Source organism: Podarcis vaucheri (genome assembly GCF_965113315.1).
Source record: "Podarcis vaucheri genome assembly, chromosome: 4".
NCBI classification, from domain to species: domain Eukaryota; kingdom Metazoa; phylum Chordata; class Lepidosauria; order Squamata; family Lacertidae; genus Podarcis; species Podarcis vaucheri.
In genome coordinates, this window is record NC_138762.1 from 87,761,293 (window position 1) to 87,781,151 (window position 19,859).

General features: G+C 45.3%; 1 protein-coding gene across 1 annotated transcript; it reads right to left on the reverse strand.

Annotated features, from left to right (window-relative positions):
• Nucleotides 1-1,268: 1,268 nt before the first annotated feature.
• LOC309530157 (single-stranded DNA cytosine deaminase-like) lies at nt 1,269-11,041 on the reverse strand. Its single transcript, XM_082218836.1, has 5 exons — nt 10,268-11,041; nt 9,295-10,229; nt 5,551-6,129; nt 3,247-3,289; nt 1,269-2,737 (listed from the first exon to the last, which is right to left on the reverse strand). The coding sequence occupies exons 2-5, from the start codon at nt 9,352-9,354 to the stop codon at nt 2,547-2,549; spliced, it is 873 nt and encodes a 290-aa protein (XP_082074962.1). The 5' UTR covers nt 9,355-10,229; nt 10,268-11,041; the 3' UTR covers nt 1,269-2,546.
• Between the last annotated feature and the right edge of the window lie 8,818 nt (nt 11,042-19,859).

Genomic DNA, 19,859 nt, shown 5'->3' on the forward strand with positions numbered 1-19,859 from the left:
TTAGTTGCAGGTCTCATTTGTTAATTTCAAATATCAAGCTCATGATAAATATTTTATAAAAAATAATTCAGAGAAATCTATGATGAATGCACAAGCACTGATAACATGGTGAGGAGCTGGGTCTTGCTACAAAACAAAGAAATCCATCAGAATTGCTTTATTCCCCCAAACCCAAGTTTTAAAAAATTACAATATATATCAAAATACAGGCATACAAAGAAAAATATGAGGTTATTATAAAGCTGTTATAGGAATTCTAAGGTCTTAAATATAGAACAAATGTTGATAATTGCACAAGGTACACACACACACCTAAGTATATAAACCACATGCCGTACAGGGGAGCAATCCAAAAGCAATCCAAAAGGCTCTCCTAAAGATTCTAAATATTTCCTCTGCCTCCTTAATCACCCTTGCCTGAGACCAGGTAGGCAGATAACAATCAGGGGAAGTTCCTGAAGGGATTCCTTTCCTATATCTATGAACCTTCTTTGTATTAATTGTCATTGCCTGCCCAGATGCTCTGCATTGAGGGATGCCTGATGGGCGTCCTGGTTATCTTATCAAATGTTAATGTTTTTTGTAAACTGTGTCTGGAACTATGTAAAACTTGCTAAATCCTCAGGAGAATCAATCCTTGGCCTGCCTGAGGCACAGTAACCCCACCTTATGTGTGATGTAATTTCTTGCTGTTTGGGGGGGGGGTGTCCTTCTGCAAGCCAAAATGCAAATCCTTAAAAAGAGATGTTTCTTCTTGGTTCGGGGTCTCTCTTGCCTCCTTGCAAGGAGGGGAGGGAACTCTGTTGCAACAGGAAAATAAAGATCTGCCTTGCTTTCACTGCATCCTGCCTCCATCCATTCATTTCTGACTGATCATGGACTTAGGGCAGGCATGTCCAAAGTCCGTTTTGGGGGCCTAATCCGACCTGCCAGTCGATTTAATCCAGCCCCTGTGGCAGTATGCAGTATATGTCCTGGGGTGGGTTAAACCACAGAGCCTAGGGCTTGCTGATCAGAAGGTCGGCGGTTCGAATCCCCGTGACGGGGTGAGCTTCTGTTGCTCGGTCCCTGCTTCCGCCCACCTAGCAGTTCGAAAGCACATCAAAGTGCAAGTAGATAAATAGGTACCGCTCCGGCGGGAAGGTTTGCCAGAAGCGGCTTTGTCATGCTGGCCACATGACCTGGAAGCTGTACGCTGGCTCCCTTGGCCAATAAAGTGAGATGGGCGCTGCAACCTCAGAGTCGGTCATGGGTCCCTTTACCTTTGGTTGGCCCTCACTTCATCAAATCTGGCCCACTTTGAAAAAAGTTTGGACACCTTAGGGGACTTGGGGAGTTGGGCAGCAAAAGCCAACCACCCCTATTTTTTCTACATCAAAGCCAAATATAAAGTATAACCATCACTTTCTATTCATGTATTTAAAATTTGATATATGGATTGTAGAGCTGGAAAAGGTTCAGAAGAGGGTAACCAAAGTTATTATTAAAGGGCTGAAGCACCTCCCCTATGAGAATAGGTTATAATATTTGGAGAGGACGGGCGTGTTAGAGGCATATAGAATTGTGCATAGTGTCCAGAAAGATGATAGAAGTCCCCCCTGCAGTAACACTAGTACCTGGGGATATCCAATGATGCTGACTCTGGAAGATTCAGCAGACAAAAGGAGGTTCTTCCCTACATAGTACACAAGAATGGCTATGTATTGTCTGCAGTGATAGATGCCATGTACCTCTAAATACCTTACCGATTGCTGGGAATCACAAGTGCTGTTGCGTTTAGGTCTTGCTTGTGGTCTTCCCATAGGCATTTTGTTGGCTACTGTGAGAACAGAAGGCTGGGCTTGGATGGGCCTTTGATCTGATCCAGCAGATCTCTTCTGTTCTTATAAGTGCATAAAGAATAATAATTTAAAACCGGACAACATACCGTATTTTTCCATCTATAAGACTCGTGTTTTTTTCTTTTTTAAAAAAGAGCTTTAAAATTTGCCCTCGTCTTATACATGGGTAGTGCAGAGGGCGGTTGGGCAAATGGTAGCAGCCGCGAGCAGGAGATTTTCTGCGGCGACAGGGCAGGTGATTGGTGGCAGTGTGAAGGGCTGCTAGCGATTGGCTGCCTCTGTGTCAATAGCGGGTTTGATTGTCAGCGGTGGGTGAGTGATTTTTGGCAATTCCACCCCCCAAAAGCTCAATAACTCTGGGCAACCGTCCGCAAAAAAAGCTCAACAACTACTCTGTGCTATCTACCGCCATTTTCTTAAATCGGAGTCCCCAAAAATAGGAGGCATCTTATACATGGGGGCATCCTATATACGGAAAACTATGGTAAATAACAACAAAAAACATTGATAGCAATTGCCAGTGGCAACATTCAAACAACACTCAGCCCAGTAATACTAGAAAATCTAAACCCCTTTGTCATGCATCCATTATTGGTACATTCGGGAAAATGATGGCAATGCCCAACATAGATTCCTATACCTTTTTTTTCTTAGAACAAGGCGCAAAGGTTCTAATATCGAAAGGGAAATCTTACATCCACGTCTCTAGTCTTCTGGGAAATCAAGTTTTCTTTTAATTCCTGAGACCGCTTCTCTTGTTCCAGGAGAACGGTTCAATTTCTGAGGAGTCTCTGGTTCTGATAGCTGATTTCTTTTCATTGCTGGTGATTGACAGTGACCATCCAAAGGAAGATCTGGTTTGGAATTTTCTTGGGCACCAAGTTGTATTGTACGAGCTAAAATTATTTTTAAAACAACATGTTACAATCACATTTTGAACTTTGGGAAATTTTTTGAACTTTGTATGTTTGCTTCTTTAAGTTTCATCAGACCCCAGTGTCCAGTGGTGTCCTCCATGCCAACAGCTCTTTGATCCAGTAGAGCAGGAATGGCCAAACATGGCCCTCCAGATGTTTTGGGACTACAATTCCCATCATCCCTGACCACTGGCCCTGTGAGCTAGGAATGATGGGAGTTGTAGTCCCAAAACAACTGGAGGGCCAAGTTTGGCCATGCCTGTAGTAGAGTGTTCTCTCAGTGTAACTCCCTGCAACACCCAATGTTCCCCTAACATGAGCTCAAGAGGGTCAGGGGGAGCTGTCTGGGAGAGAGGGGAAACTGGCAAAAATTCTCACCCTCTCCATTGTTCCGAGCAAAGCCATCACTGGATCTAAGAACTGTTGTCGGACACCACTGGATACACCACACTGAGTTTCTATTAAATTTAATATACTATTGACATTACCTGAAATGCTGTCTGAATCAATCATTTTGTCATTTTCTTCCTCCTGGGGTAAAAAAACAATAACACAAGTTGGGGCAGAGGACTATATAAGAGATCACTGGTTAAGTTGAAGCATTCGTGAAGATATATGGCTAGCATAGGCTAGATCTACACAGCTATAAAAAACACTCTTTAAATGCTCTGCAAAAAACCATTGTAAAGCTTACAATTCAAAATATCACTGAGTTGCAATTTCATCTGGTGTCACTGCGTTATAACACATTTATAATGCTGTATTTTGAGTCCATAATCTCCTCTGTATGTTACCATACACACAACTGAATTTTACAGTATAAAATTGACTTGTTGCTGAACATTAAACAGATTGATACAGTATACACATAAAAGCATAAATAAGCCAAGACTGTAGCACAGGGCTAGCTGACATGAAGCCCTCCAGATGTTTTGAACTACAAATCCCATCATCCTTGACTAGGGATGGGAGAGAAATTCTATTCAGTTTGCATTTAAAGGCCAATCTATCAAATTCTCACTTCCTGAAACATGATAATAGACAGCAGCTATTTCTGTAATTGTGGTAGCTCTGTTTCCAGCTGTCATTAAATTTGCTGTGGCAAAATCCATGTTGTAGGACCTGGTTCATGTTAACATTTGTCCATGCAATTCTGAACATGCATGCAGTTTAGGGTTGGCCGGTTTTGTTCATGCATATGAAAAACAGATTGTGGGGGAGAAATTAATCTGGTTCACTTTGCTCATCCCAAACTGATACACAAACCTAAATGTAGATTTCCTTCCTTCAACATTCCCACATATTGAAATCTGCAGTGCAATTCTCCAACAAAAAAATGCATACATTTTGGGGGGGGGGGAATACACACAAATGAGTATATTAGTAGAAATAAAGTACAAAAATGCATTATATTAGGGGAAATGGCTTGCAAAAATGCTTATATTAAGCAAAATAGAACAAACACACATGGAAATGTATGGATGTTGTGTGGACTTTAATTCTTTAAAAGCAAGCTGATTTACATATGGGGTGAACTGAGAGAAGATTTAGAAAAATGAAAAAGTAAAACTAGCAGATTTGAACCCTTCCTTTCCAGTCTAATCCCAGGAACCCTATTTGGCATCATTTTAGCAACACTGTATACAAGGAAAAGTGCCACTCTCAAAAGGTTTGCTGTACTTTATATGAACTGCTTGAATTTAATTTATAAATAAATGGCACTCTCCAGTGCTTAGAAAACTTTAGGTACCGTATTTTTCGCCCTATAGGACACACTTTCCCCCCTCCAAAAATGAAGGGGAAATCTGTGTGCGTCCTATGGGGCGAATGCAGGCTTTCGCTGAAGCTTGGAGAGCGAGAGGGGTCGGTGCGCACTGACCCCTCTCACTCTCCAGGCTTCAGGAAGCTATCAGCAAGCCTGGGGAGCCCGCGGGAGTTCCCACAGGGCTCCCTAGGCTGCGGATAGCAGCCTGATGCCCGGAGCGCAGGGCGCGCTGAAGCATCTCCTCTAAAAACTATGGTAGGTGCGTTTTTAAAAGCTTGGGCTTCCCCAGCCCCGCGGCTGGGGGGAAAATAATTCCCCCCTTTATTTCCCCCCCAAAAAACTAGGTGTGTCCTATGGGCCGGTGCGTCCTATAGGGCGAAAAATATGGTACTTTATCAGTATTTAACACTGATAACATAATAATTTACATTCAAAGTGAAATAGATTTTCTGTTTGTGTGTGTTTCATATAAACCTGGTTGAAATTTAAGGCAAACTAATAATAAACTTAGTAAGCTTCCAGTTGTGTTGCAAAGCAAATGGTAGATCTGCACCTATAGGAAATATTGTACAGTCGTACCTTGGAAGTCGAACAGAATCTGTTCCGGAAGTCTTTTCGACTTCCGGAACGTTCGGAAAACAAAATGCGGCTTCTGATTGGTTGCAGGAAGCTCCTGCAGCGAATCGGAAGCCGTGGAAGCCCTGTCGGACGTCCAGCTTCCAAAAATAGTTGGCAAACTGGAACAGTCACTTCCGGGTTTGTGGCGTTCAGGAGCCAAAACGTTCAAGAATTAAGCTGTTCGAAAACCAAGGTACGACTGGACTGTATTGGGACAATGCAGAATCAAAAGATGGAGAAGGGTTTTTTTTATCATTCTTAGAACTGACTGGAAGTCCACTTGGTGGATTTCCCTTAGAAGAAGCATTTGGAAGGCCCTCTGTCCTTCTACAACCCAGCAAAATTTGTGTATCATTTTATCATTTATGATCTGGGTCAAAGTTTTGCAATGCCTCCACCTCCCTTTTACCTGTTTCAAAAGTGTGTCCAGATCATCTGCATTCTTCTTGCTTTGTTCATCCAGATCTGACCATGGCGTAAAGTTTTCTGATGGGTGTACAAATAGAGCAAAGCATTCTTCATAATCAGATTTGTTCATCATTTTAATCGAAACCCCAGAGCTCTTCAGAAGGTGTAGACCTTTTTGTTCTCCTTCTCTGTTAAAATAATATGGCCTCGAAGCTTTTATTTCCATGCATATTCCACTGTTTTTTTCCATAAAAGACTTTATCCTGACACTGCATTCATGGCAAGGGGTGTATGACATATAAAGGTTCAGTTCATAATTTTCTTTGGTTATGTTTTCTGCGATTTGGTCGTCAATATAATCTAAAACTAAAACTTCAGCATGCTTGCCGCCAGGATCATTGTACGCATAGCCCCATATTTCCCAAATCAGGTTTTCTTCCCTTTTAAAACTAAATAATAGTAATGTTTTTTTGAGTCTTTTTGTGTTGTCAAAATTTTCTTGGAAGTCTTTTTTGGGCAATAGTTCTTTGAGGAAGAAGTCCATTTCCTCTGACAGTCCTAAGCCAGAAACTTTCAAAGACTGTAAAGATAAAAAGGGCATTTAAAATTGAAATGTATCACTGCTTTTGTCCATCAGAACTACAAGCACCACCCTCAACACATGGCTAGGTAGGGGGGGATTAGTTCTTCATTGGTAAAGGTAAAGGGACCCCTGACCATTAGGTCCAGTCGTGGCCGACTCTGGGGTTGTGGCGCTCATCTCTCTTTATTGGCCTAGGGAGCCGGCGTACAGCATGACTAAGCCGCTTCTGGCGAACCAGAGCAGCGCACGAAAACACTGTTTACCTTCCTGCCGGAGTGGTACCTATTTATTTACTTGCACTTTGACGTGCTTTCGAACTGCTAGATTGGCAGGAGCTGGGACCAAACAACAGGAGCTCACCCTGTCACGGGGATTCAAACCGCCAACCTTCTGATCGGCAAGTCCTATGCTCTGTGGTTTAACCTAGAGCGCCACCCGCATCCCTTACTGACCTTCAAAATGTATGGGTAGTTGAGAGGCCAACTGACAGTACCCCCATTTACAGGGGCCAGGGGAGGACCCCAAAAGTCAGGGAAGGGGCAGGGCTGAGCCAGTCTCACAGCTGTGGCATGACTGCATTAGACTCCAATTGAGGTCCACTTGGCCCACCCAACCGCCTTCCACCATAACTGCAATGAGTGGCAGAGCTGTCAATGCGACTGTGTTTCTGTTGCTCCACAAATCCCCCCTGGTAGGTGGCAGAAGTTGGGACTGCACTCAAAGTGTCCATTCTAACCTGAGAGTCCCATTGAACTAAGAGTGACTTACTACTGAGTAAACATGATTACGGCTGCATTGTAAGAGGTACTTTCTAATAAAGTGCTGGACAGGTGCCTTCACTGTATCGTTTTGGATGCCAGCTAAAAATGTTTTGTTAGGCAAGCCTGCTCGGACATGTAATTTTGTTTTGTGTATTTGTCTTAAAGATCAATTTTATTTATATCTTGATAACCTTTATGTCTGGGACGTGGGTGGGTGGCGTTGTGGGTTAAACCACAGAGCCTAGGGCTTGCTAATCAGAAGGTCGGCGGTTCGAATCCCCGTGACGGGGTGAGCTCCCGTTGCTCAGTCCCTGCTGCTGCCAACCTAGCAGTTCGAAAGCATGTCAAAGTGCAAGTAGATAAATAGGTACCACTTCGGTGGGAAGGTAAACGGCGTTTCTGTGCACTGCTCTGCTTCAACAGAAGTGGCTTAGTCATGCTGGCCACATGACCCGGAAGCTGTACGCCAGTTCCCTCAGCCAATAAAGCGAGATGAGCGCCGCAATCCCAGAGTTGTCCATAACTGGACCTAATGGTCAGAGGTCCCTTTACCTTTACCTAACCTTTATGTCTACAGTGGTACCTTGGTTCTCAAACTTAGTCCGTTCCAGAAGTCCATTCCAAAACCAAAGCATTCCAAAACCAAGGCGCACTTTCCCATAGAAAGAAATGCAAAATGGATTAATCCATTCCAGACTTTTAAAAACAATGCCTTAAACAGCAATTTAACATGAATTTTACTAACGAGACCATTGATCCATAAAATGATAGCAATAAACAATGTACTGCATTCACACAAACAATCAGTAGCTGAACTGGGTTCCACACAGTCACAAAAACAAAACAAAAAGAGCTGCAAAAACAAAAATGCAAAATAAATAGCAAAAACAGACAGACCTCAGCGTAAAACTCAAATGGAAAGCATAACACTTAAAACGGAGCATGTTCGGCTTCCAAAAAAGGTTCACAAACCGGAACACTTACTTCCAGGTTTGCAGTGTATGGGTTCCAAGTCATTTGAGTACCAAGGCGTTTGAGAACCAAGATACCACTGTACTTGTTTTTAATGTTTGATTTGATGGGCATTTTAAAATGAAGATTCTATATTGTTTTCTGTAAACAGCTTGGAGGTTTTGTTGATTAAGCTGCATATGCATCTTGTTAAATAATAAATAAAATTAAAATGTATATGTAAAATTGATCTCAACTAACCACATCCTTTCCTAGCCGGTTTTGGTTATCCAGCTGTCCCGGCTATTGCTTCTATCCTCTCTGTTGGCTATCTTTCCAAACAGAAGAAGACTTTTGGGGAAGTGAGAGCAGCACAGAGGCAGCCCCACCCTAAAAAGTATCTCTTTGTGACTCAAATGGTACTGCTCGAACCACAATTCTTAATGTTTAATTAAGCCAAAATGAATTTATAGAGTACCAGAAGAAACACTGCCACGCGACATGCTAGATGTGTTAACTTCAATATATTCATATAAATTGTGTCTTGCTCATTAGAAAGTGGGAGTTGGGGGGATATAAATGGCAGCAATGTGATTGGCTTGGCTGGCAGAGAGGACAACCCTTTTTTATGGCCATCTGTGGGGCTAGTTTAGTCTGTGCAGACCATGTTGTTGTTGTTTTGTTGTTGTTGTTAATTGAGCGCTCACTCCCACCAGAGCCACACAATCACTTCCAAAATGCTTCCATGCTATTTGTGCTATTTTGGAACCTGCTTATTTTGCCTAAGGCTGGAGACAAATGTGGATTTTACCTTTTTTTAAAGGAGGGATGGACCATTGTGTATTTCTATCTGACGTTTAGAAGACATCTGAAGGCAGCCCTGTATAGGGAAGTTTTTAATGACTGATTCTTTGTTGGAAGCCGCCCAGAGTGGGCAAGGTATAAATGAACTACTACTACTACTATTACTATTATTATTATTATTATTATTATATTTCTTCAGTCCATCAGTCTTATGTGCAATCTGAAACCTGCACACACCCCCTACTGAAATCTGTTTTGAATGATGGCTGCCTCTCCTCTCTCCCACGTTCCATTTTTTGACTCAAGTTTATTACTGTCTAGCCTGATTAAGAGTTCTGGAGAACTCTAAAGCCTGCCATCTATTCTGTGACATTTTTGTTGACTTAATAAAATAATTGCCCTCATATGGATTTTAGAATACATCAGCTGTGTTTCCAGAACAACAATGCACAAATACGTTATAAATAGCTTGGTCGGGAGTGAGGACAGCAGATACAATAAAAGTTCTGTCAGCTCTTCTGAAAAGAAAACAAGCAAACAAGTTGAGAAGACAGTCAAATCACATTCCAGACTCGAATCCCCAGCCATACTATTTACACGTTACATATTCCACCACATGTAAACTTACGAAAATATGTGCACTTACGTTATTATTTAAGCCAGGTTTTGATGACATTTTTAGAAGCAGCTCTTGAGAAATAGCCATGTTTTTCAGTTTCGGTTTTCCAGGAGATAAAGAAGTAGAACTTTATCCACAATGCCACCTGGTGGCATTTTTAAAAATTGTTAAAGGTTTTTTTCACTGGCTTGGTAGATTATTTGCTACAAGGGCAGACTTAGCTAAGCCTTGGGCTTCATGTGCCCTGGTAATGTTAAGCAACTAACTCTTTCCCCTTCTAGAGATTTCAAGTCAAGATCTTGCTGCTTTCTCATGAAGGCTGTTGGTCTCTCCCTATCTGGATACCTTCTCACAGAGGGAGGATCTTAAGCAGCTGCCAGGGACATGTCATGAATATACATGTATTCTCACAATATATAGTGTTTGGGAAGAGAGAATAAATGGAGAGAGGAGAGAATGATCACGGTAGAGTAACTGCTTGCTATTAATGTGTATTCAGTTCAGTGTGTGCACTGTGGATACCACTTATAAAAACCACCTCCAACTCCTCAAAATATTCTGTCAAGGATATTTCTGGAAATTTTTACACATCACTTGGGAAGACATGCAAACTAATGCCAGTGTACTGGAAGAAGCAAAGATCACCAGCGTCAAAGCAATGATTCTTCAACATCAACTTTGTTGGACCGGTCATGTTGTGCGGATGCCTGATTAGTGTCTTCCAAAGCAACTGCTCTATTCTGAACTTAAAAATGGAAAGAGGTTTAAAGACTCTCTCAAGACAAATCTAAAAGTAGTATAAACACCAACAACTGGGAAACACTGCCTGTGAGCGCTCCAGTTGGAGAACAGCCTTTACCAAAAGTGTCATGGGCTTTGAAGATGCTCAAACTCAGGACGAAAGGGAGAAATGAGCTAAGAGGAAGGCACATTTGGCAAACCCTCACCATGATCAACCCCGCCTGGAAACCAGTGTCTCCCTCACCATGATCAACCCCGCCTGGAAACCAGTGTCTCCACTGTGAAAGGACATGTGGATCCAGAATCGGCCTCCACAGTCACTTACGGACTCACTGTTAAAACCGTGTTCCTGGAAGACAATCTTACTCGGCTACGAGTGATCGCCGAAGAAGAAGACAGCTGTGAACATTTATGACACTTTCCCTTTCACCTTCCCACCCCCACAGTCATGAATTGATTCAGGACTCACTGATGATAAGCAAATGGGTTATTCAGATTAATTTTTCAGTTCTCCAAATAGGTTTTCATGGCAATATCAACAGTGAGTGATCCTGGCAGAACTATACCGACAACCCTGGAATCCAACTGAAAAAAGGTTGGAGGGGCAGGGGAAATCATCATTTGCAACTCCAGAAATTAAACGATAATGTAAAATTACCTCAGTCTGAGTTGGAGAGACTGCCGATACAATCTTGTGTCTTCTCAGGTGGAGCGGGCTGGAGACTTGTGGAGAGGAATACAGTACCTGGTTACGATGACGCTGTCCAATGTGTGCTCAATGTCAGAACAAGATGGAACTGGTTTTGACGTGGGTGGAACTAGTACTTTGTCACCTATATCTCAAGGATTTTTCACTGCTTTATAAGGTTCACATCTATATGTAATGCCCAATCATGAGAAAGCAAAAACTTCCTCGTACTTTCTCACTGATATAATTAATGAATCATCTAAGCCAATGCCCTCTGTTTATTCTGGGCAAGACCTAGGTAAGATTACCATTTGTATATGTATCATCTTTGTTTCATACTATAATTGAGGAGCCACACCTTGTTCACTTTTGTTACTTATTTATTGTATGAAACAAAGAGCTAGAACTGGATCCACTAGTTCTATTTTATGGTTAAAGGTAAAGGTAAAGGGACCCCTGACCATTAGGTCCAGTCGTGACCGACTCTGGCGTTGCAGCGCTCATCTCGCTTTATTGGCCAAGGGAGCCGGCATACAGCTTCTGTTTTGTTTTTTTTATAAGATATTTATTGAAATTTTCAAAATATTACAAAATAAGAATAAAAAAAAAGAAAAATACAAATAAAAATAGTTAAAAACAACTCAATGTTTCCATTACTTATTTTTCATTAGCTTGTTTCCCGGACCTCCTCACGCCTCCCTTTTTTGTATTCCAGTTCGGTTTGTTGGTTCAGCAAATCCTTCCCCTCTTTGTTTATCCAAATCTTAAATCTTAAAATATTGTAACTGTCAGGGTTACTTCCAGATCCTAGCTCACAGAGGATCACGCTAGCCAGCGGTTGTTGATTAAAAGTCTTTATTGAGTTACAGTCTCCATTCTTGAGCTGCTGCGTGCAACCCTACGCCTTATGCTTAGGTCGGCGAAGCTCCTTCTGAGTCTCCGCCCCTTGCGCACCAACTTAATATCCTAGCCCTGCTCCACCTTTTCCGCCTGACAGTTCTCCTCTGGGTCCCTCTGCCCCCCTGGGTCTCTCCCTTCCGGGATTCTTCTGACGCTGACCCCCCTGACTCCCCTGTCTCCTTGCGCCGGGCTTTAGGACCTGGCTCTCTTTCCGGGCTGCCTACTGCGCCACCTTCCTGTGCATTTGAACTTGGCGCGCGCGCCCAACCTTCCACTTTCCGTCTAACCGTCACTTCGCTCCCCGATGAAGGTGTGGCCACTCCTGACTCGTGCCCTCCCTCCTGTTGTGAGCTGCCAGCGCTAGTTCCCAGGCGCTCTTCCTCTTCCCTACTCTCTGGCGGTGACGTAGGTCCCGATCTCCAACTGCTCCCCTCTGAGTCCCCTCTGGCTCTTTCTTCCTGGGGTGTCCCCCTAGTCTCCCCCCTTGCCCTTGCCACTGGTGCTCCTCTTTGTGAATCTTCTGATTCACTGGACAGACTCGGAGATCTCGGGTCGTCGTCGTCACTCATCCTTTCTTCTGCCTCCTCCCCCTCGCTCTCTGTTTCCTCCCTTGCCCTCGCCTCTGCTCCTGAACCCCTGACATCCATCCCCCCCTCAAAGCCCCCCCTTCCCCCCTCCCCTCCCTCCGGTGCGGGAACTGGGTGCTGCAGTGTCAAAGGGACGAATGTCGGGTACAGTTCGCTTCCCGTGGCCGGCCTCCATCCGCAGACTCCCGGTTCTTCCTCCCTGCTCTCGTCAACAACGGTCACCTCTGCTTCCATCTCCGTGCCGCCGTGCTCGAGACCCTGGTTGTCCCCGAAAAAGTCCATGTCGGTCTCTCCCTCGCTTCCTTCTGTAGGCGTAGCTCGTCCTGGACCCTCCAGCCACTTCCTGCGCCACTGCTCCTCTGGTCGATCATCCCACCAATATGAGGGTTCTGAGGCAGATCCCGAGGGTGACCCCTCCGGGGAACGGGCGTCTCGTGTCGGTTCCTCATCCGAGTCGAACCCCCGGAACGTGCTGGCTGAAAGCGTGGGCGTGAAAAGCCAGTCGTCGAAAAAGTCCGCCGGCATTGGCCTATGGGGAAAGAGGGCATGAAACTCTTCCTTGAGCAGAGGTTCATCTAGAGCGTAGCCCGGCACCCAGCTGTTGGCATTGGCCGGGGTGCCCTCCTTAGCGAGAAGGTATTCTACCCCCTCTTCCCCCCATCTGGAGTCCAAAATCTCCGTGACTTCGTTGAGGCGCACCTCCTGTGCCACTCCCCGTTGCCTGGTTCCCTCTCGGAGCGGACTCGGCGCCGTGCCGGGTTCCTGAAACCTGTGCGGTGCCTTGTAGGGAGTGAGCACCGATCTGTGGAACACCGGATGCATTCTGGAACCCTCCGGAAGCGCCAGCCTGAAAGCCACCGGGTTGACCTGCTCTTCGACTTGGTAGGGCCCCAGTTGCTTATGCCCTAGTTTCTTCTTGGCCAACGACCTGGCCGGCACTGCGTGGGCTGCTAACCAGACCCAGTCTCCCACCTGGATCTCTTCGCCAACCCTTCTGTGTTTGTCTGCCTGCACCTTGTATGCGTGTTTGGCCAGCTCCAGGTGCCGCCGCAGCTGATCGTGAACCTCTTGCAACTCCGACGCGAACGCATCTGCTGTCTGCGGCTCCCCCTCCACCAGTCTTTCCAGTCCCGGGAAGGTTCTGGGGTGCCTCCCGTTGTTGGCGAAGAACGGCGTGACCCCCGTGGACACGTGCTTCGTGTTGTTGTAGGCGAACTCGGCGAGCGGCAGGTAATCCACCCACGTCGCAGGCTGTTGATTCGCATAGCATCTCAGGTACTGCTGCATGATGGCATTGACCCGCTCCGCCTGCCCGTTGGTCTGCGGGTGTCTCGCCGACGCCAGGTTGATCTTGACGTTTAGGAAGCCCATCAGCTTCTGCCAGAAGTTCGAGATGAACTGCCGCCCGCGGTCGGACAGAATAGACCGTGGCAGACCGTGAACCTTGAACACGTGGTCTATGAACAGTTTGGCGGTTTGTTCCGCCGTGGCCACCTTCTCACACGGGATGAAATGCGCCATCTTGGAGAACAAGTCCACCACCCCCAGCACGGCCGTCTTGCCCCTCGAGCTGGGCAGATCCGTGACGAAGTCCAGGGCGACTCTCTCCCATGGCTCGACCGGAGTTTGCAGCGGTTCCAACAGTCCGGCCGGCGGTCTGTGCACTGGTTTGGCCCTCTGGCAGGTGTCGCACCTCACCACGTAGTCCGCGACCTCCCCTCTCATTCCGGGCCACCAGAAATCCCTGGCGACTAATTCCACCGTCTTCTCCTTGCCAAAGTGCCCGGCAGTGGGCGCGTCGTGCAGCTGATGCAGTACCTTGGCGCGAAGTTCGTCTCCCGGCACGTAGATGGCCCCTTTGCGGATGAGCAATCCATCTCTCAGCTGGAACCCGTTGGTCGCTGCCGTGCCCCTTCGCATCTCAGCCATCTTTGCTTGCGCGAAAGAGTCATTCTGCAACGCTTGTCGCACCGCCTCCAGGTCCACTGTCGCCGCAGCGCACGCCCACACTGTTGGCGCGAAGATGTGCATGGCGGCCGCTGGCGTGGCGTCCTCCAGATACTGTGGCTTACGGGATAGCGCGTCCGCCATGATGTTGGTGTCCCCCGGGACATACTCTATTCGGAAGTCGAAATTCGCAAAGAACTCAGCCCAACGTATCTGCCTCTGGTTCAGGAACTGTGCCGTGCGCCAGTGCTCCAGATTCTTGTGGTCCGTGCAGACCTGCACCGTGTGCTTGGCTCCAATCAGGAAGTGGTCTTTCAAGAATCTATCTTTATCATTAACTGATCTTATTTTTATCTTTCTTCCTTTATATTTAAAGGACAGGCCTTGGGGAAATTCCCACCTAAAGATGATTCTATTGCTTCTCAGCAGGGCAACCAGATCTCCGTAATTAAGCCTTAAGTCCAAAAGATGTTTTGGAATGTCCTTAAATATCTCCACACTTGAGTCATGTATTTCCAAAGTCTTTTGGAAATGCAGATTCAAGATTTTGTCTCTCTCCTCTTTTGTTCGAAGGGTAATCAAACAGTCTCTCACCTTGTTCCTCCTTCTTCCTCTTCCGAGCCTAAATGCGCTCACTATCTTGAATTCTTCCTTCCCCAAATCCTGTTGCCAGAAATCTGCAAATTCCTGCGTAAGAAAGTCAATCAAATTATCGTTCTCAAGTTCAGGTACAGCCCTGATTCTCAAATTTGTTTGTTTTTCCTTCAGTTCAATCATAGACAACGTCAATCTATGATCCTCGAGTTGCCTCTGTATCGGTGGTATCTTCTCTTCAGTAGCAATTGCTATGTCTTTTGCTTCTTCAGCTGTCTTTCGGGTCAAAGTAGATTCCTGTAACAATTTCTCAATGGTCTCTGTATTGGTGTTCACCTTCTGTCCCAAATTATTAATACTTGTAGTATTTTGGTCAATCTTAACTGATGCTTCAGCTACTTGTTTATTTGTTTCAGCTACTTGTTTACTTAAGTTTTCCAAAGTTTCATTGATTTTCCCTAGTGCCAGAGCTAAAACGTCTTCAGACGACATTCCTTTTGGTTTAACTTGTAGAGGTGCAGACCCTGATAATCCAGATGGTCCAGAAGGACCAGATGTTGAAGCTCTTCGCTGCGCCCCAGTATCTGAACGAAAGGATCTGAACGAAAGGATCTGCCAGACCTGGTAGTTTTTTCCTGAATCAACTCTGACTTTCCTCTTCCATCTGCCATAACACTCTAATTAAAATCCAAGGTCAGTCCCATGGCTAGGATTTGTTTTGAAATGGAAAATTCCCCTGGTCCAGTTGTTATTGTAACAATGTCAAACCTCCTCTAGGGGGACACAGTGACAGTCAGAACTTGTAACTTTGAAAAAAAAATCCTTTATAAATCCCCCAATTCACAACAAGGCAACAGTTTCAATTGCACTTAATTCCAATTACTTTGAAACCAGGGGAAGTCCAGAAACACTGTATCCCTCTTGCAGAGTTAGCTGTCACCAGTATTCTGTTTGCCAATAATGCTTTCGCAAATCGGCATTCCCTGTCTCTAGGCAGTCCGTTCCCAGGTTCTAAGCGGTAGATTTTAGCTTCTTTTCCTCTCTTTTTTTGCAGGTAAATACAGTTCAAACTTTCTCCCCTCCTCTCCTGCAATCCGGAGGGGAGATCGCTTTTCTGATGTTAAGATTTAAGTCTTTTTTCAAACGTCTTTCAAAGTTTCCGCTTACAGTCTCTTTGCTTTGATCTGTTTACAAGAAACGGAAGGTGGACTTTCTGTTTATGCCTTCCCGCTTTGGTGCCGAATTAATTAATTTCTCCCTCTAAATCCAATTTTATCCTACTCACGGGTAGTTGCTTTTGAAGTCAAATTGTCCCAGGAAAAAGTCAGCGCTCTCCGATAACGGCTGTGCGGCTTCACTCCGTGGAAGAAGCAGTCGAATCTCAGTTTCACTTATGTGGTCGCAGCGTTGTGCAGATTGCCATAAAATAAATAAATGTCGAGAGTGGGAGAAGAAGAAAAAGCATCCTGCATTCCCATCAGCCATTGGGCGAGTGTTTAGGTGTGGTTGGAGAGTTGATGGAATGAGGAGAGAGTGCGGAGGAGATTGCAGAGATATCAGAGGTGTTCGGAGAGAGTTTGGAGAAATGCAGGGGAGCCCAGGAAGAGTTGCGGAGGAGGTTGAAGAGTCATTGGAAGAGATTGGAGGGATTTGCGGAGGAGATGGAGAAAGCCGTGGAGGAGTTTTGGAGAGTCATCAGAAGAGGTTGGAGAGTGATTGGATGATGCTGGAGAAAGTTGCAGACTGCAAAATTGCCCCAAAGTGTCATCAACAACCATGCCATCTAACGTTCCTGATTTTACCGGGACATCCTGGGTTTACAGAAGCCGCCCTGGCTTCTGAAAGTTATCCTAGATGTCGTGTTTTGGCCAACACCATCACTGCTGCGCTATGGCCTCCCTGCAGGTGGTGGCGCAGCCCAGGGCTGAGGCTGCTGGCTTTTCCGATGATGCACCTCCAGGGCGCTGAAGTCTTTGCCTCCTCTGCTGTGCCACAGCCTCCGCCTGCAGCTGCAGACCACAGAGGGTGGTGGAGAGAGAGAGAGAGGTGCCCAAAGTAAGGTGCTGGGGACAAGCGGTGGCAATGTTGGGGGGCGGTGAGCAGGCAAGAGATGGCAGGGGGTGGGATGGTGTTGCGGGATGCCCTGAATTCCTCTTGGGAAATGTTGGAGCATACACATCAACAGCTGAAAACCCAAAGAAGCAAAGAGTGGTTCCCAGGATTTAAGAGAAAGTGGCTGTGCTGGCTTGATTGAGGGGTGACATGCTGCTTTGAGTCCAGCATCCGTGTGCCGTCTAGGTGTGTAAGAAGGAAATCTGTGGGGCTGCAACAGAGAGCGCATCACTAACTCCAGCCAGCTGCAGGGCAAAGCTTGGGTGTTGCTGGTTCAGGTCTGGAACCCTGGAGAACTGCAGCCAGTCATTGTAGACCAGGCTTCCTCAACCTCTGCCCTCCAGACGATTTTGGCCTACAACTCCCATGATCCCTAGCTAGCAGAACCAGTGGTCAGGGATGATGGGAATTGTAGTCTCAAAACATCTGGAGGGCCGAGGTTGAGGAAGCCTGTTGTAGACTGTACTGAGCTAGATGGACCAATAGTCTGACTCAGTATAAGGCAGCTTATGCTCATTTCTACATACATTGCACATACTGGCATGAAGGCATCACACTTTATAGTGTCTTCTACTCAAATGAAGCATCATGTTGGATGTGCTGCTGTGACATCTCATAGAAGATGTTGTAAGAAAAACTGCTCCCTTTCCCTTTCCGGAGCCTGTTAGAGTCCTTAAGTAGGTTCCCTATCGGTAGGAGAAAATAACAGAGGCCAACCAGAGTATATTGAGAAGCAAAGTGGCTAGTAAGCCTGATTTTTATTAAGGGAACTCACCACACGCAGGAGGGAGGAGAACCCTGAACAATGGTGCACAAGCCCTTATGTACACTTTTGAAATTGCCCACCCTGTAGCCCAACCCCCCCCCCAAATAATCATACATACATCACAGAAAGAGGAGGTCTACAGCAGAAATTCTGTCTGTTAGGATACCTTATGACGGCCGCTGATTGCATCACCTGGGCAGCCTGGCCATTCTTTCGTGATGGTAAATACTTTAGTTCCTGAACCCAGGCCACAGGCTCACCCTATTCATACACAAATACGCCCGTAAGACAGGATTTGTAAATGGAAAAGGCAATGGGAAGGCTTTCCCCATTTGCCTCCCTTACTGCAGAGGAATATTTGAGGTCATTGAGAGAGTCAAAATGGCTTCAGGATTGCTCTCCCATACTATTTCTTTGAAGACGAAGCCTGATGTCAGAGCACACATCAAGGCAGGAGAAAATAACAGCAACAATAACTTAAGGTTTCAAGGTGATGCTCCAAAATAGTAATTTATCATTACAACTAAAAGCTCCAGTTGAAGGCTTTGCCTTTGCCTCTTTTTTTATTTATTTAACATAAATCAAACCATTCATGACGCGTCTCTGTGGATCTTGATTGCACTTTATCGCAGCTTCACAGTGAGACAATTGAATTGTATAAATGAACATAAAGCAGTTTCAATATGACTACTCCCCTCCCAGCAACAACTTCCACGTTACTAGGAAAAAAGAGGCACACTTTTAAAAAAATAAAATAGTTTGATGCGGTTTTAGAACACTAGATGGCACTCTGTGTGTGTTTAAATTGATACTTCACTCAAATTCTATGGAGAGAAACCGTATGGGTTTTTTTTCAAGTGAAAAGCGTATCTATTTGTACCAAACATGCCAAAGAAATAACAAAATATCCTATGGTGCCTAAATTTAACATTTGCAGAGACAAGCAGTTTCTGATCTTTGTCTGCATCAGTCATTTTCAAAACTTTCTGCCTTCAGAGAACCCTTTCTCTCTGTATCAATTTTTTCCCCTGCTGAGAAACCTTTGTGTATCCTTTACTGAATCTTTGCACATTGCAAAGTATATGGGGGTGTATTCTAGAGCCACGGCTGTCCATTTTCCAATCTTTAGAGAAGCTTTTCCACACCGACATGTTTGCCATGGAACTTCTGCCCTGTTCACGTGGAATGTGGTTTCAGAGTAAAAGATGCGTAAGACTGCATCTTCCTGTGCAGTCACACCTGTCGGGCTTCACTGCTGCCGCATCTGAACTGATCACGCGTCTGGCACATCCAGTAGCTGTGCAGTGCAGGAGGAAATTGGAATTTCAGGGTAGGCTGTCAACTCTTACTGACCTTCTCAGTGAAGATGCCCAGTTGAAACAAGGCTCCTTAGAACATGGTACGAAAAACATAGTTCTGGGGCAATGGAATTCACTGCAGCCTTGTATATCAACTGAGTATACACGTCAGTGGCAATCCAAGCCCCGAATCCATTGTATCTGACTTCCTTCCATCATCGCTTGACCTTAATTCTATAACTTATCTTTACAGTTGTGTTGTTATATTGTATTTGACAAATATTCAGATTTTACTTGCATTTGTAACCTTTCCCCCTTACAAACTTTGTCTTTACATATCAATATTTCTGTACCGGAGTAGTGTTTTTTCGTATATTCATTCACGCAACCCCATTCTTTTGTTAAATTTTGATTTGTTTGACCTCTTAATAGCTGCAGGAATCTTTTGCTCAACATGGGGCTCGAGCCACACAACCCTGAGATTTAGAGTCTCATGTTTTTCTCCCCACCTCCTGCCTTGGCTGCCATTCATAGTGGGGGTTGTACCACCTTGGCAGCTCTGTCGAGCTCTGCTGCTGCAATTCATAGGTTTGGATTTAGTCAGCTGAACTCAGCTCACATTGATTTCATTGGTGCTTTTTCTTTGGCATGACTAACTTTTCAACCGTTCAACAGGAAAAGTTCTGCTGACCGAGGCTGCATTCCTATGTGTACACAACAACCTGGGATTAAGTCCCAGTGACCTCAACAGGACTTACTTCTGAGTTGGCATGCATAGGCTAGCACTGAAGAAGAGAAGAAGAGCTTGGATTTGATATCCCGCTATTACTACCTGAAGGAGTCTCAAAGCGGCTAACATTCTCCTTTCCCTTCCTCCCCCACAACAAACACTCTGTGAGGTGAGTGAGGCTGAGAGACTTCAGAGAAGTGTGACTGGCCCAAGGTCACCCAGCAGCTGC